The 27,907-nt window shown below is 44.5% G+C and overlaps 1 protein-coding gene across 2 annotated transcripts; it reads left to right on the top strand.

Annotated features, from left to right (window-relative positions):
• LOC149343206 (excitatory amino acid transporter 2-like) lies at positions 1-26,683 on the top strand. Of its 2 annotated transcripts, XM_089545747.1 has the most exons (11): positions 1-465; positions 636-726; positions 8,333-8,603; positions 9,327-9,537; positions 11,118-11,160; positions 14,053-14,155; positions 16,710-16,836; positions 20,017-20,250; positions 21,479-21,673; positions 22,000-22,134; positions 26,239-26,683. In XM_089545747.1, exons 2-11 carry the CDS (start codon positions 664-666, stop codon positions 26,390-26,392), a joined length of 1,536 nt encoding a protein of 511 aa, XP_089401873.1. In that variant the 5' UTR covers positions 1-465; positions 636-663; the 3' UTR covers positions 26,393-26,683. The 2 variants fall into 2 exon arrangements, with proteins under 2 accessions (XP_089401873.1, XP_089401872.1); XM_089545746.1 differs by having other exon boundaries at positions 2-726.
• The last annotated feature ends 1,224 nt before the right edge of the window (positions 26,684-27,907 follow it).

Below are 27,907 nucleotides of genomic sequence, written 5' to 3'. Positions count from 1 at the left end.
AGAGAGCATCGAAAAGGTAGCCGTTTTCGTTCGTCCCAAGCCGTGCGCTCTTGTCGCGGCAGAAGTAACACGGTGGACCATCGTCAAATCCTGCGTCGTCGCCGCCTTACCTCCCGGACAGCAGCGAAGCGTTTAGACTATACACCCGAGGAAGACCTTTACACAGCCGACCCCTTATCTGGACACCTGGCTGTAGCTGCCCAAAGCTACAAACAGCGGCGTATCTCTGTAGGAAGCGGGTTGGACAATCACTCGACAGCGCATAAGCTTGTGTTTACGTCGTCTTGTTTCGGCGACCTCCACGCATGGAATTGTGTGGGAGGGACTAAAAAAAGAAGAAACGTAGAAGAGACGGTAGAGGGGAAAGGACTGTGAAGTCGGACGCCTTCGAGAACCACTCCAGCACTAAGCGTCGAGACGGTCGGCAAGGAGAAGAAGAAACAGGCAAGGACTGCCACCGTCGTGGTGTGTGTCGTGGACGTCATCGGATCGATTTCATAGTGTTACACTTAGGGTTGTGTGACACATAGTGTGACACTTAGATTTCATAGGGTCGACACTTTCGCCCCGTGTGCCCCAGTATTGCGTCCGCACTTTGGAAGACTGAGTGCGGGATTCCGATCTGCTTTTTGCAGAGAAGACGTCCTTTCGATCACCTGAGACATGGCGCCCGCAGTGGCTACAAGTGCCGAGTCGGCAGGCGGCCCATCCAGGCAACCTGATAGCGTAAGTTTGGCATGTTTATATACGCTCTCTCCCCTTCGTTATCCTTCATTGGATTTGCTTATCTGTATACGCTGAGTACGACTGTTCCATTCTAAAGAAACGTCGTCTTTTATGCGATACACTTCGTGACGCTTGAAAGATAGCAAAAGCACGACACTAGTCAGCACTGGTCATACTGACCCGATGCGAAAGTGAAGATTCGCACGGCGCACTGTCAACGCTTAATAATACAATCTCAGATAAAAGAAAAGCGGCTTTAAAATTCAAGAGTCTTTCCAGAATTTAAAATTTTTGAACGGTTGTTGGAGGCTTCGGTTATATTTGATTTGAAGTATTTTAAGCGCTGTTAAATATGTCGAAAGACATAACATTTTCTCTATTGCACTTGTTGGTGTGTCAAGATAGTACGCCGCAGTAAACGATAGCTGTTCGTCGAGTTGGCTGTACGCACACCCGGAAGCACTTTTCTTGGCGTCTTTTTAGGATGGCACCGCTGCTGTCTCTGCCATTTGGCAGGAGAAAGGGTTCTTTTGCAACCGGCGGGAAACTCACGCATGAATATACTTTCTAACGAGCAATTTCCATTCTTGCAGCAGTGCAGAAACGCAGAGCCAAACTCGTATTGGCGTACAATTTTGACAGATTGATTGAAACACATAGAAATATTTCTGTTCGCTAATAAATGAGGACACTAATGAAAACCTGTCATTCTTAAACGCACGCAGGAGCTGACAGGAATTTCTTCAGTGCTACGTAATTTATACTACGTTACTTAACCGATGTTCGCAATACTGTGTTAATACTACAACCTGCTGTCGGCACGAAAGTAGAGGCGGCTCTCTCAACAGCGAAAAATTCTGTCTCCGTGACTACCAGCAACAGGACCAAGTAAATTCTCGTCTCATTTCAAGACGTACTCGGTAAGGAAGCCAGGATTTTGGGTCGGCGCGTTCAGCTCGGATCCTATGACCAGTTCCTGCACAATCAAGTCCAGCTTTCTCGGACGTCGCTTTTAATTTCGATGCAAGTGTGGAACACTGTCATTTACTGTTGGGAACACTTGATTAAAATTATCGTACCCTGCGATGTGTAGTAAAATTTTGCTTTTAAGGTTTGTCCTGTGCTCATAGCGGGTAGTTAGAACTGATATGTAGAATTAAAGGGGCCCCGCCGCGATGGCTCAGTGGTTACGGCGCTCAGCTGCTGACCCGAAAGACGCGGGTTCGATCCCGGCCGCGGCGGCTGAATTTCGATGGAGGCGAAATTCTAGAGGCCCGTTTAGTTGCGCGATGTCAGTGCACGTTAAAGAACCACAGGTGGTCAAAATTTCCGGAGCCCTTCACTACAGCGTCCCTCATAGCCTGAGTTGCCTTGGGACGTTAGACCCCAATAAAGCAAACAAAACCAAAATTAGTGGGGTACGTTTTTAACAATAGATTAAAAGAAAACTACAAGCATCCAGAAGAGGGATCACTGAATATGTTTATTGCTGAGGTGTAGACTTACGATATGCAACTTCCTAAGCAACTTCACTTTAAAAATAAATGCTCTTGTCTGGAATTTATAGGTGTGTGTGTGTTTTAAAAGTACAAGGCCGCCAACGGCACTTAATTATTCCCTTTCAGTGATAGATAATGAGTTCTTGTTTGTTTTCTTTTTTTCAGTTGTAAGAGACTTAAAAAAATATTCCCGCGTACAGAAGGTGGCGTCCGTCTCATAAGGAAAAAAAAGGAGCAGAAGGGCGGACAAGATAGAAGAAAATAAAATGTTTTAGGCAGTGTTTCCTCCATGTTCCTCCTAAAGTACCTGGGTGCCTTCGGCACGGTTTAGTAACGAGGACCCCTTAGTCACCCTGGCGCAAAATTCACTGAGTGCTTGATCTGTACTATTACAAAAAAAAAATTCTCTCCTTAAGGTGAAAGCAGTGCTAAGTTAAAACCGTTCTCATTCTTGAAACACTCGTCTGCGCTGCAGTGAAATACGGGATGGACACAAAATTTCTCTGCCGAGATATTTCTGTGGTTTGATTTCACTCCGTACTCAAAAACCTGTAGCTAAATACCATACGCAAACACGCCGCGGTGGCTCAGTGGCTACGGCACTGGGCTGCTGGCCCGAAAGACGCGGGTTCGATCCCGGCCGCGGCGGCTGAATTTCGATGAAGGCGAAATTCTAGAGGCCCGTGTGCTGTGCGATGTCAGTGCACGTTAAAGAACCCCAGGTGGTCAAAATTTCCGGAGCCCTTCACTACGACGTCCCTCATAGCCTCAGTTGCTTTGGGACGTTAAACCCCATTAAACCAAACCAAACCATACGCAAACGCAGCAAACAAGTTAATCAAACTTCTTTTGAGGACTACGCATAGGACGCATAGGTGCGCAGTAAGTACCTTCAGACGTAGACTTCAGAGTTGTATCGACGTCAGAGATTAAGCTGCCTCTTACGGCTCCTCCCAGACGCTGGCCTTTGAGAGGTTTGTGATCCTTCGTGGCCACCATTTGCACCAGCCAGGAAGCCCGACCGAGCATTCGGGCCCCCCGTAATCAAACCCGAAAATGGTTACAGCATTACAAGTCATTAGTAATGTATAATTCATTGCTTTTCACAAACAGGAGAGACTGGCCACTTTAACCGGTCAATGCCTAACAAAAAGACCTAAAGACAGGAATCTAAATACCACGTGTCAAGCAAACATTTTTTTACGTCGTGACAGAGCTTTGCAAGAAGCACGTGTCACTTATGCTCGCACGTCATGTATGCAAAGTTGGAGACACCCAGTGACCGAACAGCTTTGGTTTTTCACGCTTCTGATTGTGAGCCTGTGACATACTACACGAACCTTTTGTTCACTAAGGACCAGTGGTTAACCGATCTACCAAAAATGCCTTTTCTAAACGAGTACGCAAATTCATGCAACGCAACACCTTGCATGAGGACATTGCAGATATTCACCTGCAGAGGTTAGTATCCTCTACTAGGCTGAAGGCACAGCGTAAGGGCATATTCGAAGGCACGTACCTTTTAAAAACTTAATTTTGAATGCGCACCAGCTGCACACCTTTTCTTCGCGACCATTTCCCAGCCCGACTCCCTTATCTTCCTTTTATTCTGCTCTATTCCTAACTTTGGCACGGTTGGCAGGCGGCAAAGTGGAGCGGAGAAATACCCCTCTCCACTTGTAGGGGAGAAACGAGAGAGGCCGGAAGGTGGCTGCCATGGTAAAAACAAAAGAAAATCAGTTTGTAAAATTGGTACCTTATAACAATCACCATGAATGACTCAACAAAGATGAAAATGACTTCCAATGACTCAGCAAAGAGCATGGAAAAGTTGAGCAAAGAACCTTTAATGAGCAACGAAATAGGTGTCAAATTACATTTAAAAAAAATGAAGAGAAGGTGAGAAGTAGAAGAGAAGACATTCAAAGCAAGGACAAGACTTAAGCTAAATCATTGTCACTGAATTACGGCAATTAAGCGCATCTACTGTTTTTTTTTTCCTTATTGTTACGGCTATAATCTTCACAGCCGGGGTGCTCTAGGTGGTTCAACAGGCCAGCGGCGAGAGGTTGGATCAGCGAGCGGGAATCAGCGTCCAACGGGGCACACCACTCTCAACTTCTTCTTCTTTTGTTCTCGGCCTTGCCCTTCCTGCGTTTCTCCAATCCCGTAACACTATGCATGTTCTTTCTTTCTTTCTTTTTTCTTCTTTTTTGTGCAGTTATCTCTTCTAACCTCCGAATCAATGATGCAAGTGCGAAACGTTGTTCCATTCATCTGCCCGGGAGAAACGCTTAATCCATTCTGCTAAGAGACCGCATTTTGTTACTGAAGTGACACTGTTGACAGCGCAGTGACACCGTGCACTCGAGACAATAAACCCGTTGCACTGTCCCGCTGATACAACGGCGTGCTCTCGCGTGCCTCTGCTCTTCCTAAAAGTGATGGGCCTAAACAGGCGTTGCCCCTACGGCATTTACTTCATTGCTGTTGGTAAGAGTTTGTTGACTCGAGATAAGACGATTGCGCCTACGTAGAACTTGTCTCGACAAAATTCCTCTCTCTGTATTTCTTTTTGCTGCTGTGTCTTCATTTTTATGAGTGTAATTTGTTGTACAAGGGATCTGCAGACGAGTCAGAGCTAATAATCACCCTTACACCTGACTGTGTTTTCCAAAGTGAATCACTTTGATTGGCTCTCACTCTCATACAAATACAAACGCGCACGTGCGCGGAGCGGCAGAACAAACTGCAGGCACTATTTATAACAGCTGAGCTGACTAGGGTACATCTTTGTAGTGATGGACTGGAAAAACATTATCATGAGCCCAGTAGGCACAAGACGGTGAACGGAAAAGTATTAGTATTCTTAAAAGAAAAGTGAGCACAACTGGTCCCTGTCTCCTCATTATAGATTGTCTTGCGTTTGCGCTCATCCTTCAGCTTAATGATATCACGCACCAACTAGCCCCAACCGATGTGTTATTGAAAAGTATCAGATAACTAAATTATAAATTTACCTCAAATGCTTCGCAGTGATTTTATATGGAAAGCGTGCATGCTTGTTTCAGAAACACGTAAAAAAGAATCACTTGCTTTTCACAGTTTCATTACGTCCTTTGCCAGATTTCCGTTTTTTTCATATAGTTTTTAAGCTTACATTTGTGCTTTTGGATCATTGTGCTTTTCGAGTTGAGGGCATGTGCCATGAGCTTTAACTCATGTGTGTGTGCGTGCGCGCGCGCGCGCGCGCTTGTGTGTGTGTGTGTGTGTGTGTGTGTGTGTGTGTGTGTGTGTGTGTGTGTGTGTGTGTGTGTGTGTGTGTGTGTGTGTGTGTGTGTGTGTGTGTGTGTGTGTGTGTGTGTGTGCGCGCGTGTGTGTGTGTGTGTGTGTGTGTGTGTGTGTGTGCGTGCGTGCGTGCGTGCGTGCGCGCACGCGCGCGCGTGCTAGAGAGAGAGAGAGAGGAGACAGGGAGGAAAGACTTACACACAGCTCGCGTAGCATCACTGCCACAGAGCACAGAAACACACATACTCACTCACGCACGCACACAGCCGCACGCAAACACACGCACACGCAAGCACAAAACCACACGTGCGCGCGCTTGTTTGTCTTCGCGTCTCTCTGTGCTCTGTCCTCGTGCTGCTACGCGCTGCTATAAACGATGCAACCCCGTCTAGCCCGAAAGCTTATCCTATGCTCATATATGTAGGGCAGAGTCTTTTCTCGACCTGTTGCCAACTCTGGGAGCAACCTGGAATAACGCGCAACAACGCAGCTTTAGATGAATGCGTAAAAATGCCGGCGTAGCATAACATGTTTACGAAGTAACTGAAAAACGCAGTGTGACCTTTTGGCAAGGGGACACAACATTCCAGCAAAAAAAATTGGATTTGATAACAATCTCAAGTATTTCCCAGAGCCTCTGTCTATGGAGTAGCCCATGTGCACCGCCGGTTCCGGCTAACCAATCTGCGCAGGACGGCCAGGTAGTCGCTCTTTTACTTTTTGTTCTTGAGAGGTAGAGCATCGCTCAGCATAGCTGCCCGTTGCGCGATCTCGTGCGATCTTTAGGTGATGCTTCAGAGCGAATGAGTATGCACCTCTAGTTGAGCAGCAACAAAAATAAGGTGCAACATTTTTTCATATGCATTTTTTTTATATATGCATTTTTTCATATGCAGGCTTATTTTTTCGAACTGTCACGCACCGCTGACCAAAACAACCACCGGCGCCAGCAGTAATTCTGGATTTTGTCACTTACAATGTCTTTTTCAGACTAGAAAAGACATTTTGGCGCGAACATTGCTAATTCGGGCTGGATTTCGTGGCGACGCCCATGCACATGGAGTCACGTAACGCAAGCACCAGTTAGCATCATGATCAAAATTACCATGCGAATACGAATATTATGAGGACATCAATAACCGATCTTGATTGACCTTGCTTATTGAAAGCCCTGCCCACGTGGCGTTTCCCAACATACACACTCGGATATTGGTTATTTCAACTTGCGGCATCATTCGTGGCATTCGTTTGTCCTTCTCTTTCCTTTTTAGCTAACTGCTTTTACTTTTTCTTTGTAATTATGGGTGCAAAATAATTTTTGGCCGTGCAGACGGTTAAAAATTACGTACTTTCGTATTTATTTCTGCATTGTTCCTCTATTATTCTAACCATATGGTGCTGTCGCGACCGCATCATGGCCTAAGTACATATCGCGACTTCTGCTATCATAGTTCAGTTTTTGCCTGGATCGTCTTTCTTTCCGTGTGTAAAGCTCACTATCTGGATTGCGCAAGATGTTTTTTCGCCTTGTTTGACGCATTATATAGAGTGACTTTTGCTTAGATACATTGATTTAATGAAGACATACAATATCGTGTTGCAAGGTTTTCTGCATACATACAGTGACTTTGTTTCCATTGACACTTTTTTGTCCTTTATCAAGTTGTATCTTCGCATTTCTAAGACTCCATTTTATCTTCGCACTTCTAACGCATATTTGCAGAACTCCTTGTTTATACACGTGCTCGTTATAGCCACTAAAATTTCGGTGCAATTACTCGCAACACATGACCGGTGACAGCTGCTGCTGCGCAGTACACTGGAACCAAGGACACCGGCGTTGAAATTTTTTCCCGGCCGTTGCATATGTTTAAAAAAGTAAAGGTTCTTAAAGGACAAAGATTCATTAAAATATTTGTCCTCTAATTTCATGGCCTTTACGTTTTTCATATCAGCGGCATGCACTGCTTTGCTGGTTTAAGACTGATATAGTTCTAGACTTTGTGTGATATTTTGTTTACTTATTAAATACGCAAAAACATTGAAGCATTGGTACCAGCTATGTCTGCCAAGATTTTTAAGACATATGAATACTTTCTTTTATTTAAAAAATGCATATTTCACTTGTCTAGATAGTGCGCAGCGTTATCTAATACACAATGGTATTGTCAATGGCAATGTAGTTATTATTCCTGCCTTTGATCCCTCCACAAATTTTATGAGGAGGCCGCAATGTAACATGAGCCCCCCCCCCCCCGCCCGAACAAAATTTCTGGCTACGCCACTGCCTTGAATGCCGCTCCATGTAAGAAATGAAAAACATTGTGACTTCATCTAGGAACAAAACCTAAAAGCATGTAGTCGGAGATGGGCAGTGAGCGTTGTTTTTTGTTGTTGTTATTGTTGTTTTCATATTATCTGCTCATGTTCGACCCAGGCAGGCCTGGCCCATATGGCCCTGTGTGTTCGAGTTCCAGGGAAGGAAGGGGCACAGCTTGCAGCGAGATTATCGCTTTTTTCTTTTTTTTTTGCTCCGGAGGAAGGAGAAATGTTAGGAGATCTCAATTTTCTCACAGTGCAGATGTTTATTTCATCGGAGGAAGATACGAATCCCTTGGCTTTTCACGTAGCAATAACTGCGTCTCCTTCGACTTCTTGCTCGTGTGGAAAGATTCCTTCATACGTACAGCTGTGCATGTTCTGTTTCTCTCAATCCAGATTGTTTGAATTACACTAATCATAGTTATGAACATTGCCTGGTCGTGATCAGGTGGTTGTACTCACTCTATGACGCCATCTTCTCTATCTCTACTTGGCAGACGCAGAAAGAAGCAATCAGGCAGCTGGAAGAGTGCTGCGAAGACCTCAAGAAAGTGCCATTTGGTGTCAAGCTGCGAAAGTTCGCCAGAAAGCAATTCTTCCTGCTCTTGACGCTAGGCGGTGTCATCGCCGGTGTGGTGCTGGGTTTGGGCCTGCGCCAGGCGAACCCGAGCCAGGAGACCATCGTGCTCCTCGGCATGCCCGGCGACGTGTTCATGCGATGCCTGCGCATGCTCGTTCTGCCGATGATGATCGCCAGCATCGTTACAGGTAAAGCAGAGGCGAAGTAGGGAACGTAGTGGCGAAGTCGCTTGTGACTAGTGACCACATACATGTCACATGGAGGGTGAGCACTGTGCAACATTTTCAACAGAAGTGGACAGCAGTTTCACTCTGCAATCGGCACTTGCATTGCCGTCTGCGACAATGCGGCTGAAGTTTACTTAGGTTTAAAACTAACTGAGCGTCTTATCTTTGCAGGATAAAGTTCTGGTCACTGCAGTCTACTCCGGAGTACTCAAACTACCCATTTTTATAATTGCTGAACTTACCTAGACTAGCGACATCAAACATATTTTTGCTCATGTTTTAGAGCAGTGCCTGCCACGATGAGAATGAAGACAGGCTGTGGAGGGAAGGGTGGGCTCGAGGAATTGTTTAAGAATCAACAGACACGACGGCCATACCTATAGAGTCTCTGTGCTTACATGACATTTCGAGCGAAGTAATGAGATTAGTAGCCGCACGAGAAGCGAGAATCAACTCCAGATACGACATATATCAGTCTGACCAGCGAAAACCTGTTATTTTGTTGTTTTATCGAAGGCGCTCTGGTCCAACTCGCTTTGCGATAGCTCTGCACATGTTAGTCCGCGCTTTAAGCGCCAAATAAGATCATTTGCGTGAAAAAAAAAATGCTTTCTTTTGTTTTGCTGCCGCTGCTGTGACTACTGTGCAGGGTAAGCTTTCGTTCTCTCCTTTGTCATTACTCAGGAAGCGCTAACCTGAGCGGCAAGGCCAAGGGCAAGATGGCTCTGCTGACGTTTTCCATCTTCATTAGCACCAGCTTTGTGTCGGCGTTGATTGGTCTGTGCTTCGTGACCACCATCCATCCGGGCAGCCCCGAGCTCAAGTCAGGGCTCGACATTCAGGACGAAGTCAAGGCCAACCCGCAGCTTATGGACACTTTCTTGGACCTTATCAGGTGACTCTGGGACGCATACCATCTCTTTCCAGCGCATTTCTATCTTGAGTGTCAAGTTGGGGTGAACAGTATATTTCATGCATTTGGCATGCCCACTGGACGCAGACATTGAAACCCCTCACATAATGTCGCTGAAGCCGTCAGGACTAAGGGCAAAACAAAGTGGTTCTTGCTTGCCATGCAAAGTCATGTGTAGCAACAAAGGTATCGTACTTCCTAAGTTTACCTTAAAAACTGTAGTCTTGACTCTGCTTTCAGATACATACGCTTACCTCAGAAACTTTACCTAAACTAATAGAAAGCGGAGATGTGTAAAACGCGCAACGAGATAAAATAAAAAGAAATTCAATCTTCCATCTTATTTTATCTTATCTAGAATTTTTCCGAACTAAGTTTAGACGCAAGATGGAAACAATTGACCTACTTCAGAACATTCGAAGAACTCACATTACAGGAAGCTCACAGCTAGCTAGGGCTTTCAACCTTACAGTAGTCGAAACCAGTCTGTTCAATGCCGCCTATTTAATTTTTAAAGCCATACTATGGAGGGGTTACATACGTTTTATTCATTTTATCACTTTTAAGTAATTACTCAAATATGTTTGAACAACAGATGCGTTGAGGTCACAAACAGTCGCCATGATGAGCGAAATCTTTTTGAGAAATTTAGTTGCACATTTTCATGCACTAGCTCTCTTCAACTTTATGGAACATGAGGTCGCTACTGCAAAATGTGCTGCATCTTGATACAGGTGTTTTACAAGGCAATAAAAACAAAAAAAAACAAAACTGGGCACCGTTTTATCCTGTTGCAGTGAGTCAACAACACTATGATAAGACTTAGAGAAGAGGCGTCCAGCCGGCCGGAAAAGCCTAATTATTATAACAAACTCAAGGCACTCTCTAGCAGACGCCATCCAATCATTCCTTATAAAAATCTGGCCTTCCCGGTTGTCATTACTCCTCTCGGGGAACAGAATTTTTACTGCGGCTTGCCACAACGCGGCCACCGCAAGTCTTCAGGAGATTCACTGCCTGGTTAAAGCCCCTCATAATTGACGGCCGGTTCAGTGCACCGCGTTAAAGCAGGGCTGTAAACCCTCCACAGCCGCGATGCATTTGCTCGTTTACGTCTGTTAAGGTGCCTACTAAATTCCAGGTTTATCATTACATTGTGAACTCCCATCCTGGCTTGGGCTTGTTACCGCACCGCTGCCACTATAAAACCATCGCACCCTCGCCCTTCACATTCTAAGTCCCGAAGTTCTTTGGACCAAGTAGATGTAATGACATCTTGCAGACTTATTCACAGGCAGGCGGGAAGCGGCTGATAAACATTAATGCATGTTCAGGAATGCGTGCTGCAAACTGCCTCGCTGTCCCACCACAAAAGCTAGTTGGCGGTAGAAGCTGCGTCTGCTCGTAGCTTTGATACAAGGCCATCGTTTTATTTTTCGAACGAGCTATGGATGGAAACGAATGTCGGAGTGACGTCGAGATATTTTTTCGATGTCTAAGTGAATATTCACCGACCGACGCTGACTTTAAGTTTTCTTGCTCTTTTTGTTGTTCTTTTTCAGGAATGCATTTCCAGAGAATCTGGTGGAAGCCTGTGTTGAATCCGTGAGTATTTGTCTTCTCAACAGTATGTATGTTGCGATCATAGGTGACTGTAACAACAAATGTAAGTGTTACTGTGGTACTACATGGCCGCAAGATTTTCTTGAAGACACATCAGTATCGGCAATGAGCTGACGTTGTTTATTGACGAAAGTGAACACTACGTCTAGTGTCACTGAAGCGGGAGTCGGGGAAATGATTTTGTTTCGCCTCTTTTTATTAGAGATGCACGAATCCTTAAATAAAAATAGTAATGAGATCCAAAATAACAACAGTGGAATAAAAATCAGTGATGCTAAAAGGTGGAACGCATCTTCCATCTTTCCTCGGCATTTTTTTAGTGCGTCTGGTAATAAGAAACATTCGGGTACAGTTTTCTATCTCTTGGTTACACCAACGTCGTTAAAGTAATATAACGGGGCCCTCTATAAAAATATCCGACGAAAGACAAGCATTTTAATGTTTCAGGCACTTAATGCGATGAGGGGAAAAATAAAGTAGATTTGAAAAAATAACAGCAGATGCAGTTAGTTAAATTTTGATTTGTGATTTGAATAATAAGCTGCACAAACAATTTTATGTGAGAGCGGTGAAGTGCTGATAACGTTACAAGCAACAGCGAAAATAGGATAGCAGAGACAAGAGACACTGTGGGATAATCCTGACTTTATTTCTCAGAAACACGGCATACTCTGCGTACTCTTCTTTTTTTTTTAATCTCGGTTGTCTCCGGGTGCCCACCGATTTTTCAGCGGTACACGCTTTCCTCTCAACTTCTTATCGGCTTCTCTTTGGTGAAATGTCTGGTAAAATGGGTCAATTAATATCTCCGTCTGGGGTAGACGTTAATTCATCACGAAAAATTGCAGCGCAAATGAAAATAGGAAGACATGAAAGAAACTTAGACCACAGGATAAAATCGGTCCTTGACTCCACGTTGTCCCGACCAAGAGAGTTAACGTTGTCTAAGGCACTTTTTTGTCAACTGCCCGTGCGCCATTACGGTCTAATGCTTTGCGTATCATCTGTGATACAGAGTGTAAAAATGTGAACGATTTTCATTTTTTCTAGCAGAATTGTGTGTTATATGGCGTGATATTAGTTACAAATTACTACTGTTGGCTTCTCTCATAACTGCACAAACGGTCTTTAACGTATACCGGCGGCCAAAGACGCTGGATGTATACTAGAAAATATATTCATGCAGAAAAAAAACAGTAACGGCAAAACAATAGGGCTGTGCAAACAGTACTTTTTCAAACCTGACCGAATACGAGTAACGAAGCTAAAAACCAAACGAATCCAAACCGAACAGTAGTAGATCCGAATCGAAAATGAACCAACGAATATTCAACGAATATTTGGTACTCGTGTAAACATCCGTATAATAAAGAAGGCCCCTCAGGCCATTCTTCTGATCCGTATAATAATTGTGCGAGACCGCTGAGCACCAGCTGCGGCGCTGCGTTACGGCGCTGTAAACTATGGAGTTATAGCTATTGCTGTCCACCTAGGGTTATTTAACAGGCACCGACATTGTACAGCACACAGGCAACTTTTGCGTTCCGCCTGCATCTAAACGTGGCCGTCGTGGCTGTTTACGCCGGCACTGATTCTATCCCGCTAGAGACTAAAGTTTTCTTCTGCTGGATGCCATTCGCACCAGAAAGTTTCGTATTAATCGGTTAAGTGCGCTCTCGTTTTTGTCTTCATGTGTGTCTTCTTGTACGGCTTCAAATTCGGGTGATCTTCGCTTTAATTTGCCTAGAATGGAAGCTAAAACTATTTCATGCTTCATACGCGGTTTGATACGGGAACCAGCAACAAAGCGGGGTCTTTATTCACGCATGCGCTTATAGCAAAAGCTGTAATAGGAAGCCCAGCTGCGATGAGCTGCGTTTATCTTGGACAATCGTTCAGCTGCGATGTAGAAGTGCGGATGGGATCGGTTGCTAATGAAAAAATCCAGCCACGCGTGAGGCGGAAGGTTTCGATCACTCCGAACGTTGCCGCCAGATGGCGCAACATGTGAGGAGTCGCTGCATGCTAAACGTCTGCTAACGGATAAATACCCGCTCAAGATGTCTAAGAGCAGCACGAACTGCACCGGAGTGAGCGCTTTTTTCTGAATATTGCGTCTTAAGCAGTATCTTAGACGTTGTAAATTTTTTGGTTCCGGCAAACCAAATGAAAATGACCACTACGCACGAGTTGCACTCGGGGTATGCGAAGACACGTGAAAGTGTGCACGAACTGCCGTAGCCATGTGGACCGAGAAGCGCATTTTGTTTTTCTCGTGAGATGGTAACTCTACCACGCTAGTTCCAATGAAATGGAAATATTTTATTTTCCTCAGAACCTCTCATTTAAAATAAGAAACTGGCGTTAGTATTCATTTGTATCGTCACGCGTGTTACCAAGATCTATGAATAAAATGTTTGCCCTTTATATCGCTTTACAATAACAACCAACGAAAAATAAAGATTCGTATGATAGCTGAATTTCTCATAAAAATGTGGCAGTAACTGCAATCTTATCGGGTATTATTTACGATTGATATTGTGCATCGCGCTCTGTAGAAAGGCATTACGCTCTCACCACGTAAAGAGCCAAAAATTTAAAGCAATTATTATTTGTTGACAATGAGTTTCTGTCTCCATAGGTTGCAGTATATCTGTCATCTGCCACTCGAATCTTTCATTGCCACTCTTTCATTACCACTCGAATCTTTCATTGCCTTCTTATAAAAGAGGAGGGTCGTTTAACACATCCTTTTTTCTTCTCTTCTATTTGTCATATTTATTTACTTTTATTTATTTTTACTCCTAATTAAATCGCAAAAATGCAGTTCGTACTAAATTTCATCTATTAATAAGCATTTTCCATTCGCTGTAGGGGTATACATCGTACGAGAAGAAAAACCTCTCCATCAGCGGCGAGCCTCCGAAAGAAATCTTGAAGAGAAACTGGTCACGAAGGACAGGCACAAACTCGTTAGGTAAGTCAGCACGTGCTGCTTAGAGAGGAAAAAGTGACCCCTATCTATAGCTTTTGTTGATTACGAGCAAAAATTTCACTCAGTGGAAACCTAAGCTAAGCTGTCATGCAGGCGTTGTGGAATCAGCCCCAGTAGCGGAAATCGGGCTCAGAATTGCGGGCCCCCCGCCCATGGGGACCAGACGTGGGATATGTGCGGGGTTTGCAACTTGGCATCGGGCGGGACCCACAAGGGCAGCCCAGTGGGCTTGGTACATCGCATTAACAGGGGATCCCTGTGGTGCCCATGCATAAAATTGGCTGCGGCTTAGCTAAGGTTAAGCCTAGTCAGATGCGAAGCATATTGATGGCTAGGCTTGGTAATACATGGCTTTCCTTGGTTGAATACTTGGTCATTTTAATACAACCACTAGAAGTGTAGCAAGGATTGCCGTGGCAGCTATATACGGGATCATCGGTGAATTCAATGCAGAGTGTACAACCGCTGCCCAGCACCGGCTACAACAGCTTTCGCTTCTCGTTCAAATCAGCCCTGCTTCTAGGCGGCATCCCAACACCTGGCCGCCTCGTAAGTGCCCGGAGAGCGAGGCAAGCTCAGCTTTATACCGCTGCTGTAGCGTCACGTGGTCAGCTGCAGCGCCTCTGATGTGGAGCCTCCACCGCCGCGGCCGACCGCGCGAGCCGGCAGCCCATCTCTCCTCTGCTGTGACGGCATGTTGTCACGTGGTCAGCCGCCGCGCCTCTGATGTGGAGCCTCCACCGCCGCGGCCGACCGCGCGAGCCGGCAGCCCATCTCTCCTCTGCTGTGACGTCATGTTGTCACGTGGTGTCACGAGGTCACGCTAAAGGTCAATGGTAGCTCCAACGCCGCGCTCGACGGGCTGTAGTGTAGCTCTAGTAATATGCTTCGCATAAAAGAAACTTCATAAAATTGCGAATACTTTGGTTAAGTTTGTAAAAAAATAAGAACTATATTTAAGTAATCGACAGTCTTGCATGTCTCGGTGTATATATCCCCTCTGGTCACCAATAACAGTTACGAAAATTGTCACACATATTTTTTGTCTTTAAATGTTCAGAACTTCTATTGAATCCTGCTAGCTATCCCACTAAGGTTGAACCTCGTTATAAGAAAGTTTAAGGGGCCCGGCGATTACTTCGTTATAGCCATAGCTTCGTTATAGCCCGTATTCACCAACTTCCAGGGGAAATCGTCAATCCTTCGTTATATTCATTATTTCGTTATAAACCGTTTCGTTATAACGAGATTCGAGTGTAGATAGTTACTGGCTACCATTTTTTTAAATGTGTTCGCATTACAAGCTGTACCGTGAAGGTGGTCCGGAGGTTTAGCGTTGGATACACTTGCCTCCTACCACCTGCCACGGTGAGCAAGTAGCAAGCTGAGGAAAGAGCAGTCCCTCTCTCTCCACTTGTAGGTAAGAGGAACAAGTGTCTGGAATGTGGTTGACCTCATCGTGAAAGAAAGATGGCCGCCAGCGCTCGGCATAGTGCTGTGTACAGTTGCCACCTGGCACGGTTGATACATGGAAGAGCCACCTACCACGATTGGCAGGTGGCAAAGTGGGGAAAATATGAAAAGAAGATAGGAAGTATAAGAGAAGCAGTTAAAAGCAAAAAGAACTAATGCTTGCGCATAGTCCTCGCATAACAATAATTTACTGCCCTCATAATATTTTACTGCGATAGCACTACAGACACCATGAAGGCGAAAACTTCACGGTGTCGACGTCGGCGGCGTGACGCCTCCACATGCCAAACATTCTAGGTGGTGTTTAAAGGGATTTCCTTCTCTCCACCATCCGCCTGGCAACCGTTCCTTCACCCCCTCCGCCTCTTCACTTGTAGGAGAGCAGGGGGAGACGCTAAACGACGATTGACTCAGCAAAAATGAAATTGTCTGAGAAAATTACTCGGACATCATGCCTACGTGCAATATATAGAGCCTCCCAAAGAACTATCTATGCAAAAATGAGACTTGGGGGAGCTATTCCTGCTAGCATTGCGTGGAGGGGAAGCAACCTCATTCTCAAAAGCCCCACCGGCGTCTAAAGGCCTTCCGCATTTATCTCTCCGGGTTGTACGGGGCTGAACGTCGCCGTTATGAAAATTGTCTTCCTAGTCATGTGGTACGTTGCATGTCTTGCTTATCTGGACCAAGCAGAAGTGAGTCGGACGCCTTTGCGTTCCTCCTGCTCAAACCACTGGTCAATTTCTGCTCAAACACAGACCACAGGGTAGCTTATGGTAAAGTCTGTGTTTTTCGATAAATAATTTAACATCGGAACATGCCTTGACTTTCGCCAGTTGCTCACTACACCAACATTTTTTCGAGCATTTAGACACGTGGTTCTCAGTGAAAGTATCTGTACTGCGGTGAACTGAACCAGATTTCCTGACCGGTATTAACGAGTATTCTTTACTGTGAGGTCACTGAACTGATCATACAAAGCATTCAGCAGAGCATGTAATCGCGCCTCTCTCGTAACCACAGCTTAGCTGAGAAGGATTTTTTTCTTTTTCTACTTTTCCAGGCTTGATCGTATTCTGCATCGTGTTCGGTGGAGCGTTGGGAACACTTGGCAAGCCTGTCGAAGTCCTGAAGCAGTTTTTCTCGGGGCTAGACGTCGCCGTTATGAAAATTGTCTTCCTAGTCATGTGGTACGTGGCATGTCTTGCTTATCTGGACCACGTAGAAGCGAATCAGGGCGCTTTTGCATTGTTTTAGAAATATATTTGAATAAATTCTAGCCTATTTCGGTAAATAAATATCAGTCCTCTCAACAAGGGATGAATGAGATCCTGTAGGGAAGAATGAAACTGGCTGCAAAAACAAGTCTGTCTGCCGACGACCGGAACATACCCAACAATTCTGGACAAAAGCATTTTTGAGCCGGAAAGCGTTTATGAACTCAATTTTTTTCATATAACGTAATATTTCACTCTAATAATCAAAATATCCGCAGATCCCCCAATGGCAGTCTTCCATTTTTTTCCTATTAACGTTTTTGCTGTCATCAAAAGCGTTCCCCATTGACTTTCTATGGCAGTCTTAACTGCTCGATGAGAGCGAAGGAAACACTTTAAAAGAATGATTTTTGCTACATACCAAAAGAATGGGCCATTACCATCAATATTTTTATAACGCTATCTTACAATTTTTCAGTTTTCAAAATTTTTGTACGAGGATGTTGGACATGGGGACTGACGAGTTGCTGTACAATCTTCCATCTCCCTTTAGTAAGCAAGCGCACAGTCCTTAAGATTAAAAAAAAGAACAGTTTCTGCGTCTTTTGTGGCACTGTGGCTTAGGAAGCCTTGGCTCGCAGACGTGATTTCAAAACTACAAAAGATAATTAAAATAAAAATATATGGTGCACCGACAGAAGACCGCAGAATAGTTTCTTCTGCTTGCTTTCTTTAGTTTGCTGATGTGGACACTGCTGCTTAACGCCGCGATTAAAAAAGTAAAAAAAAAAATTCATGTGACAACCTTACGAATGCAAGGAGAAAATGAGATCTCATGCATGAGATGTCACTTAATTAAGGTTGCATTTGCATGTTTTTTTTCTGTTCCCTCGAAATCAATTAATTTCAGCTTTCACGCTCTTCTGCTTCGTATACAACTTCAGTTCGTAAGATCTTTTTCGCGCAAAAGTTAAGCAGTCAAGCTAATTTGGAGGACTCTGTTACGCACATGACTTCGTCTAAGACAATCTTCCTTGATTTGACAAAATTCTTGTCGAAACTTTTGCACCGAAATCAAGGACCCCACACCTTGCTTGTTCATCGATAGCTCATATTAGTCTGTGTCAGTGCTGCCAACCCTAGGGATTTTTCCCTAGATCTAAGGAATTTGGACGTCGTTTAGCGGAAAAGGGATTTTTTGTAAGGCTTGGCGCTGAAGGGGAGGAAGAACAGCGACTTCTGGTCGCCCAGGCGGTCGACATGCTCGGCCTGTAAATTATGGGCGAATAAAGGTCTCCTACTACTACTAATCTAGGGAAATTCATTTGCTCGAAGATTTATTTTTTTGTACCTCAAATTGTGAAGACAGTACAAGCTTTTCGTTGTTTTTTCTCTACAACTGATGGAGGCCCGCACAACACCGCCGCGCGCTCGAGTAAAGCCTGTTTCATATGGAGGTGAAAACGCTTTGTTGCGGCAGCGCAACAGCTGTTTAGTGCCATCGCGGCGGCTCCAGCAGTCAGACCGGCGATGTTCCAAAAAGTTACAAATGTTTCGCAGCGTTGCGCTGCTCAATTTTCAGTCGCTTGCACGCATGTGAACCAGCCTTTACACGGACGTAGTCGGACATGTATGGTCCCTGACGTGGCCAGTGGCACCCGCTGATGTGATATGGCGCGCCACCGTCTAACACGCGCACCACTTCCTCACGCTGTATTTGGAGCTCGCTGCACGACGTGAAATTCCTATTTAGTAAGCATATCTGCATGTTTGTTTTGATAACTAGGAAAGAACAAGGGCGCCATTTTCCTTTTTTTTATAAAGGAGCGCCGTGTTGGAAATCTGAGCAAGTCTAAGTAAGGGAAAAATTCCCAGTTCACCCACCGCGGTTGCTCAGTGGTTATGGCGCGCGGCTGCTGACCCGAAAGACGAGGCTCCGATCCCGGCCACGGCGGTCGAATTTCGATGGAGGCGAAATTCTAGAGGCCCGTGTACTGCGAAATGTGAGTGCATGTTAAAGAACCCCAGGTGGTCGAAATTTCCGGAGCCCTTCACTATTTCATCTCGCTAGCCTGGGTCGCTTTGGGACGTTAGACCGTACAAAATCATAAACCATAATTTCCAGTTCCATCACGACGAACAAAGTGAGTTGAGGTCACAAGAGACATACACTGCTTCATTGTTTTAATTGACTCAAACTGTTATGTCAGCCACCCTCTAGAGCAATCGCAGCAAATGAACAAGCAGCTTTTATATCCCAGTTTCCGTACACTCCTCAAGCGACCTCCAGGCATTTTGTACATGGTATCCTTCGGCTGAAGTCTAAACCGACACGACATGAGGGAAAAAAATTCAGTTAATTCCACATGGTAAAGTAAAAGCTTTTAGCGCTAAACGACTAAGAAAGGACGGGGACAGAACACAGACACAAAGGAGCGCTGTTCTGTCCCCGTCCTTTCTTAGTCGTTTTGCGCTAAAAGCTTTTACTTTACCAAGATGAACCAACTCGCCCAGCAGAACGTGTTACTAATTCCACATGCCGGTGCATGTTTACTAATATCTTGCGTACAGTGAAAAAAAAAAAAGACATGCACGATAGAGAGCTTTTAATTTGTAATTTCCAAAGAGCGCTACGGTTTATCTTGTAGCTTCATTTAGAAGTTCTTCATTTTACATCCTTCATTTCAAATTTACAGCTAATTTGTTTACCAACGTCTGGTAATAGGGTAGCTGCATGATAAATATACAATTTTACAATATACAACTGAACACTATTTTTCGTATCTAGGGAAATCTAGAGAATTTTTTGTTGCAAATTTGGGGAGAAGCGGCTCTGGAGGTTGGCAGCACTGGTCTGTGTCTACCCATCCTCTCTCTTTATGTAGCCTAGATTTCGGCTCTTACGACTGTTCGTGACTCGCCTGAGCCAGGTGCGCAACCAGTTCGACCCTGTGAAAGAAGAGAAGACCATCTAGGTGCCAACGAATCAGGAAAATACGTTAATCCAGCCCTATACTATAAGCATAAAAGAGTAAAAAGGGAATAAGCAAATAGAAAGCGCTAGACAAAGCTTACTTCTTTTTTACCCCTATATAGTCGTGTTCGTGTTTAGAGTGTAGATGTTTAATTAATTCTTACCTTCTTTACACGCAGGATGACGCCCATAGGAGTGATGAGCCTTCTCTGCGAACGCATCCTGTCCGTTGGGAGCATCGTGACGCTGTTCCAGCAGATGGCCCTGCTCGTCGTTACCATGCTTTCCGGTCTGGCCGTCGAGCTCTTTGTGGTCGAGTGCGTGCTGTACTTCGCGGTGACGCGCAAGAACCCTTTCCGCTTCCTCGGAGAGCTGGCATACGTGGGACTCTGCGCTTTCGTCACGGCCGCCAGGTGCGTGGCATTCTGTTCATAAAGTCCAGTCTACGGAGAGAACGTAGCTAAATCGAGGGCAATGAAGTGCATTTTAAAATGGCATTTAGGACAGTTGCATCCAGTTATTGTTGAAAGTGAAAATTGATTATCTGGCTGTTTCTGGCTGTGTTGAAGTTTGTCCGGCTACAAAAAAAAACGCATTTATTGCAGAGAAAAAAAAATGATTTCACAAATTTCCCCTTGGTCGATTCAAACTCGTGACGTCCTAACGGAAAAGGACGGATTGCCAGCGTTTGGAAGTGAAGGGAGGAGCAGCGTAGCCTCAGAGATCCGCACAAAAATTCCGTGTCGACGAGGTCGTTTTACTTGCGAAATTGGCCGGTGATGGCGACACCTGTATTTTGTTTTTGGTCTTTTGTAGCTTATAAAAGCTCCGTTCCCGGTGTGAGTGGTCTCTTTGTGATTAGAAGAGCCTATTAATAAAATACAACATTTATTAGTGCAGTAACACTGCTAGTCGCATTTTCCGAGTTCGGTATGCCCCGAACGGGCTCCTCAAATTTCCTAAAGAGAAAAATGTCGCAACCGGCTTTGCGGATTTCATAGATAGCAGTTCAATCACCGCGGGAATGCCGGCAAAATAAGGCTTCATTTGGCTTGCCTTGGCTTGGCTTGCGTTGAGCTGAAAACGTTGATTTAGCCTCGAAGCTGCGCCGCGATGCCCTCCACATGTGCGCTGAATAAATTACTTTATTAGTGCGTTTTTCACTTCTTCAGTAAATTTAATGCAACTGAATGTTCGGTGTTAGGCTGACGTGAAAACTTTCATACCATTTCGTCGAGATTTTCCTCGAGAAAAATCGCATCGTCACGGCTGAATCCGAGTTTTAGGCCCAAAAATAGCCGAATCAAGCACGTAACCTCGTCTTCCTGACATTACTGCGCCTCTCCATGCATCGTGTAAGAACTATCGAAGCGCCACTTATCTGAATTGCCTCAAGCGCCCTTAATATTGCTATAATGGCGCCTCCAGGTAATATTGAGAAAGTCTATGGTTACACCCCGATCCCCCTCCCTCCGGGCATCAGCACCCCCATCACACTTGTTAACGTAGCATAATGGCGTTCGCCTATACTTACACAACAAGAACCTCAAACGTTTCTTGTTCACTACTTACAACGTTCTCTGGGACACTAAGGGACGTCGGCGTTTGTTCTCACGTCATCGCCTTCCCGTGCGCGTGCAGTGCTCCCGTGATGCCCTTGACGTTCAAGTGCCTCGAGGAGAACTGCGGCCTGGACAAGCGGGTGACGCGGTTTGTGGTGCCCGTCGGAGTCACGGTAAACATGAACGGCACGGCACTCTTCATCACTGTGTGCAGCATCTTCATCGCGCAGCTCAACGACATCGCCCTGACGTCGGGAGAGTACTTCGCGGTCATGTGAGTACTCCCGGTCTATGTAACAGCCTCGCCCATGCGACATGTTCCGTCTATCTCTGTGTGACCAGGCTATAGCTTTTCACGCAATGAGTCTTGACGGCCTTATAATGGCTTCATGATCATCTTCCTGATACTGAGCCGGTTTAAGCATTGCAGTAATGAGGGACAATAAACACAATGAAGAGGTGCTATTGAGAAGTCAGCTCGGCGATGAGGCAATGGTAACGTTCCATTAAAAAATGAACCAGCAACCTTTCTTCCTTCCCTGAGGTGAAGTGAGGGCAAAAGCTTTACAGCGGTTCCCCTTCCCGATTTTTCTGGTGCAGAATCACGGCGACGGCTGTCAGTGTGGCGACCTCATCTGTGCCCAGCTCGGCGCTTTTCCTCATGGTGATGGCCCTGTCGGTGATCGGGGCGCCGGTCAGCGACATCAGTCTCCTCTTCACGGTCGAGTGGCTCCTGTGAGTACACAGCGCCTATCTGTCGCGGAGCGAGGCACTCACCCCGGCCGGTGTTGCGCGTTAGGAGGAAGTTAACGGCCTGTAAGACATCGAAAACGTGCAGCTGCTGTTGTCAGCGATGGTTGTGCCAATGATAAGTCTTATGACGTTATGTCGCGCAAGAGGAAGGAGGGAAAAGCGTAAAAGGGTATCCTTCGTAGTTGTTGTTGACCAAGGAACTTCCTGCGCACCTCAGATGCTCAGTTTCGATATTGTGTGGAAAAAAGCGCCATATTTTCTCGCGATGCAGAGCTATAAAAGCTGACTTTTCCTTCACTTCAAAAAATGATATCGGACCGTCTTGTCCATGGCTTTAAACTCCCCATTGGAACATATCACCACGCTGCGTTAATTGAATAGCCAGCTTCTGTATTTAAGCCTATTATCAATCATGTCAGGATGATTTCTATAGCAACTGACATCAGCCGCGGCTGGCAGTTTGTTTCACAATGTGTTCCACGAAAGATTTTATCTCTGTTTTGAACTTCCTGTAGTTAATAATTTTAGAAACGGCTCGCTGAAACACACAATATATAGCACAACGCGAGAGCGAGGATTGAAGAAGTCGTGGTACGCAGCAAAAGCAAAGGATGATATGCGGGAGTGAACGGAGAGATGCACGGCACAGAGCGAAAAGAAAAGAGAAAAACAAACCGCGAAACACGATCGACGATCTCAGATGAAGAGTGCACACTGCAGTAGAGAGAGAAAGAACAAACATTAAATGTCCGACAGAGAAGGTGTGCGCCCCAACACCCTCGGCCGCAGGCACCGCAGGAGCATGGCCCGGCCACAGATCCAGACAGAGAAATAAGGAAGCTTAATCACCATAACGATAACCATATATACAGCGTGTAGCAAGAAATACGGCAAACGATGGTAAAGGGATACATCGTTCACGCCATCGTTCATCGTCTAAGACCCTTTTCCCAAGCATTTCACCCTAGAAGAGCCGAGCACCAGGCCAGGGGAAATCTTGTACCCATTAAAGAAACCGGTGGGTACCCGGCGGCACTGGGGATCGAACCCAGCACCTCCCGAATGCGAGGCGGATGCTCTACCACAAGGCCACAGTACGCTAATATAACAGTCAAGAATGATAAACTTACAGTCCGCTATTATAGGCCCCATGCACAAAACATGTAGCCGGCTCGGAGGAGGGGCAGATAATTAAAAATGAGAACGCAGCGAAACAAGCGGAAACCAAGAGATGTATCAGATGCTTCGATGTAATGCCAATAAAAAAAATTAAAGATTTCATGCTCTTTTTCGACGATGTGAAATCCTCGTGTTGGCTGCGCATTTTGCTTTTTTTTACTTAGTGTTTTGTATTTAATAATAATAATAATAATAATAATAATAATAATAATAATAATAATAATAATAATAATAATAATAATAATAATAATTGTGTTATTGTGTTCAATTGTGTTATTAGAAACTTGCAGTTTGTACGCAACGTACGCAAGTTATGGCTTAGTTTCTTTTCATGTGTACATTGATGCCTATGTACCGTCATTCCTGCTCAAAACTCTTGAACTGCACTTTAGTTATATTGCTGCATTGTACTGTGTATTTCTCGTATTCATTGTGTTGTAACTGAAAAGCGTGAACATGTTATCCTATTGCAACCGCGTACATGCTTAAATTCAGAAAATGTGTGTCTGCTGCTGCAGGCTGTAACTGATGTGAGGGGGCTAAGGCCTCGTCAGGCTTCCAAGCCTTTAGCCTTACGCCACCCGCAGGGATTCATCTGTATTGTTTCCTGCAAATAAAAAGCCAATTCAATTCAATTCAATTCAATAATAATAATAATAATAGAGATTTATTCATAACAACGATGAAAAGGGCCGAGGAAAAAAGCCAGCAAGGCTTGACGAGCCCTCGGCCCCTACATATACAAAGGCATCAGGGGAACAAAGAATACATATTGTGCAACAGTATCACAATAACAAAAATAGTACTACAAACTTTTGATGCAAACATTGAATAAAAAGGAAAAATGAAAAGATTATAAAACCAGACTAATTGTTGAAACACAGGAAATGCTTAGAAAGGTCACGGATCGGTGTACTAATTATGTCAATATTTTTATGATGTAACGTGTTTAGGTGTTTAGGCAGCTGGAAGGCAATCATTTGTAATCCGTAGTTTGTTCTTGGAATTTTAGTCTGCCACGGGGAGTATTGTCATGTGTTATACAGCTTCTCGCTCGGCGTTAGGCAGGCCAATGTCCCCAGATAATCAATATGACGAAGTAGCTCCTTCTTATACCTCGAAAGCAGTTGAAAACTGTAGATGTCAAAAATTTTCATAATACATGCATCGTCAAAGTACTGGTTAGTATGCTGGTTGAAACTAAACTGGAATATGCACCTTATCGCTTTCTTTTGAAGTAGATAAATTTTGTCAAGATTATTTTGTCAAGATTTCGTTGCCTACTCATGTTTATCACCCACCGTTTTATCTGTGCATCGCGCCATGCTGTTATCACACCTTGCTCGATCCTCTCTCTTGAGTCGAGCTTAATATGCAAGGTGATCCAAAAGTAAAAAAAAATGGAGAAATTCAATAATTACAAAGTAGAGACAATAGCGCGATGCGGTTTTCTCAGAGCTTCACAGAAAAACTGAATTTGTTTTCTGCGAAAACTTTTATTGCCCCATTTGTCACTGGAAAGGCGGCGCTGTAGCGCACTGTATACCAATTGCTGTCACAAATGAAAGTCTTAACCACCGCTACCTTTCAGTGTCAACTGCCCTCATGCTTGCAAAAAAAAATTCATTCTTAAAACAATTTCCGACGTTTTTCTGTGGATTTTCGCGAAAACCGAATCGTACTACTGTCTCTACTTTTCGAATTAATGAACTTTTACTTTTTCTTTCACTTCTGAATCACTGCGTGCAGGGGCAGTTGGCTTTCTAGAATTAAAAAAAGTTTGAATTTGACGCTGCGTGTGCATAAGTTCTTGTGTCCGCGTCGGTTTTCGTCGAGTTTCTTTGTCTGTCGAACCGTGTAAGACAAATTAGCCCGACTTTCGCATGTCTGGGCTAAAGTAAATTTTACAGTCTATATTAATTTCATTGAAGATACTAGGCTAGTCGACTGATAACTTGTGAGCTTCTTTTGTAGTACCAGCCATATCTCTTCACCGCGCTTGAAGTTACTGCTTTGTCTCTAAAAAAGATAAACAAATAGCGCTTCTGAGGTTCATCCCCTTCAAAAAAAATTAAATAAATAAACCAGAGTGAGACCATGTGGGTGCTTTTTATTGCGCAAAACGATAAAATTCCAGGTAGAGTGCGAGCAGAAGAATATAAAATAAAAAGAACAAGATTAACCACTGCAATTTCCGCAACTTCTGAGAATCGGAGGTGAATAGTTTGTGTATTATTTTGTACTGTACAAGTTGTACATCCTATTTTATTTTTTTGTACACACTATTTTTTCGAATTAATGTGTGTCGGGTAGTACGACGTGCACTGCTGCTGCCTTGAATGGGACGAAGACTTGTCAGGCTGCTGCCGCAGCTTTCTGCCTCACTTCCCCGAATCGTTTATAGAAATAAATAAATTAAATTAAATTAAAAAATATAGATGGAGCGAAACGACGATTTGGAACAAGCCGTTACGCAATGCCAATACATCAGAGGCCCCTCTAATTTACTTGTCTATGATAAAAAAAAACAATATTTCCTTCTGTGAATATTAGTTACTAAAAAAATAAATATCAGAATGAGGCACTAATAGTCAATCCCTCCCCCTGATCCCTTTGAGTACGCGCGCTACAAGACCCACGTATCGATAACAGCCATCTTCACGACACAAACATGCGGGATTCATTTTCGATAGCGCTTTTCTGCGGCCAACGTTTAACATTTTTAGATGCCAGTATTTAAACACTGAAGTTTTTGCGTACGACATTCGACGCCAACGACGATGTAATTTACCCTGGAGCTATCGTAGCAAACTTGAGAAGCTTTTAGGCTAGACGCATAATTCGAATTAGTGACACTCTTATCTGATCAAAATGGGCTCGTCTTTTTTTTTTCTTTTCTGTTTGCAGAGACCGCGCGAGGACAGTGAACAACTGCTTGGGTGACTGCTTCACCAGCGCGTTGGTCGACCACATCTGCTTCGGGAAGAATGGTTCCGAGCTCAGCGAAGTGATTGTGGTGGACGATGAAGCCACGGAAAAACTGCAGGACTCGGCAGTGTGAGAAACAGAGAAAACTAGCGGCGACAGAGACCGACCCGCAGTACTGACTGGGCGCTAGGCTGGCGCCAGGGAGAACAGCCTCAGTGTTGTACGCCAGTGACGATCTCCTGCTCTGCAGACCATCTCACTCCCTGTGATTCCAGTGAGCTCGTCCTGGTCCTGCGTAGCGATAGTTCAAGGTCCTACGAGCACAGTGCAACCTCGTTTCTCTTTTTTTTTTTTTTCATGTCATGCCCTCGGAAATTTTCGGCTGAATAGATATTGTATTAAAAACGAGAAAATGGCACTTGAATCAGTTTTTTCTAAGCAACTTATTTGATGTATCTGAAGTGAATTGATCGAAGCGGAAATATATTTGCACAGGCGTATGACTAGTTTGAAGTAATGCTGCAGTGACCTCTTTTGCGGGGCAGAGTTGGCGTTTTATGGCGTCCGTCTGGAGGTTGAACGTAATCAAGACAATTTTCCCGGTTCAAAAAATCACTATCTTTATAGGGAGCATAAGAGGATTTTCGCGCAGATTCCGCCCTCACCATTCGACCACGTTTCACGTGACCCTCGCAGTAATACAGGACGTACAGAGGGCAAAACGCATGTCTAGAACACGCTCTGAGCGTGTTTCGGGCGTAACACGCGATAACTAGAGATAAGATTTGGTTAGAAATGGTCTGGATGTAAACATGTGCAGTGAAACTCATAGAATTTCATCGTCATTTTTTGCCTTCTTGGTCGCAGCGGCTTTGGGAGCTCCGGAACACGCAGTTTGGTTGTTCTAGGCATGTGTTTTGCCCTCTGTACTACGTCCGCCGCTGTGGACAACGGTGGCTCTAGTTAACACTCTCAAGTTTAGGTTACGCTCCATATAAGTACCCCCTAGAGCAGAAGACTGGACAGCCGACGCCGTAGCTCAGTTGGTAAAGCACCGGACGCGAAACTCTGAGGTCGTGAGTTCGTATTCCGCGAGTGGAAAGTGGTTGTCTTTCTTGTGCTTTCTAACCAATTACCTTCAAGTGATAAAATAATTACACTATTAATCTCCCAGTGACCAACACCACAAATTAAAAAAAAAGGAAACATCCCGTACAATTCTTTGTTTCGATTAATGGTGGCTTCCTTCAAGCATGCCATAACAAGCCCCTCTTTTCCCTTCTCTTGTCTGTCCATCCCCTGTATAGAAGCCCACTATAACGCCGTCTAATTTCAAGTTCTATGTCCATGTATCCCCCTTAGAGCTGTTTTAATGCTGTGGAAAGTAGCCACCTAGGCAATGTACTCAACAAAGCTCTGAATTACTATAAATTAATAAGATTCAGGTATGTAGGTGGAGCAAATAAACTGAACTATTCATCCTACAGTGACTAGCCAAGCCTGAACCTAACGCGTCGCTTCAATTTTTTTCTTACTTTTAAGAGCTGCGTAAAAGTTAGATTCTATATCACCACAGAGCTCAAATGTCTTCGAATTATCCCGAAAAAAAAAAAAGAAAAAAAGCATTAGCTACAGGATGAGCTGGTCA

This window comes from Amblyomma mixtum, chromosome 5, assembly GCF_055824585.1.
Source record: "Amblyomma mixtum isolate Tamu chromosome 5, ASM5582458v1, whole genome shotgun sequence".
Classification (NCBI taxonomy): Eukaryota; Metazoa; Arthropoda; class Arachnida; order Ixodida; family Ixodidae; genus Amblyomma; species Amblyomma mixtum.
This window is presented reverse-complemented; position numbering and strand designations above follow the sequence as displayed.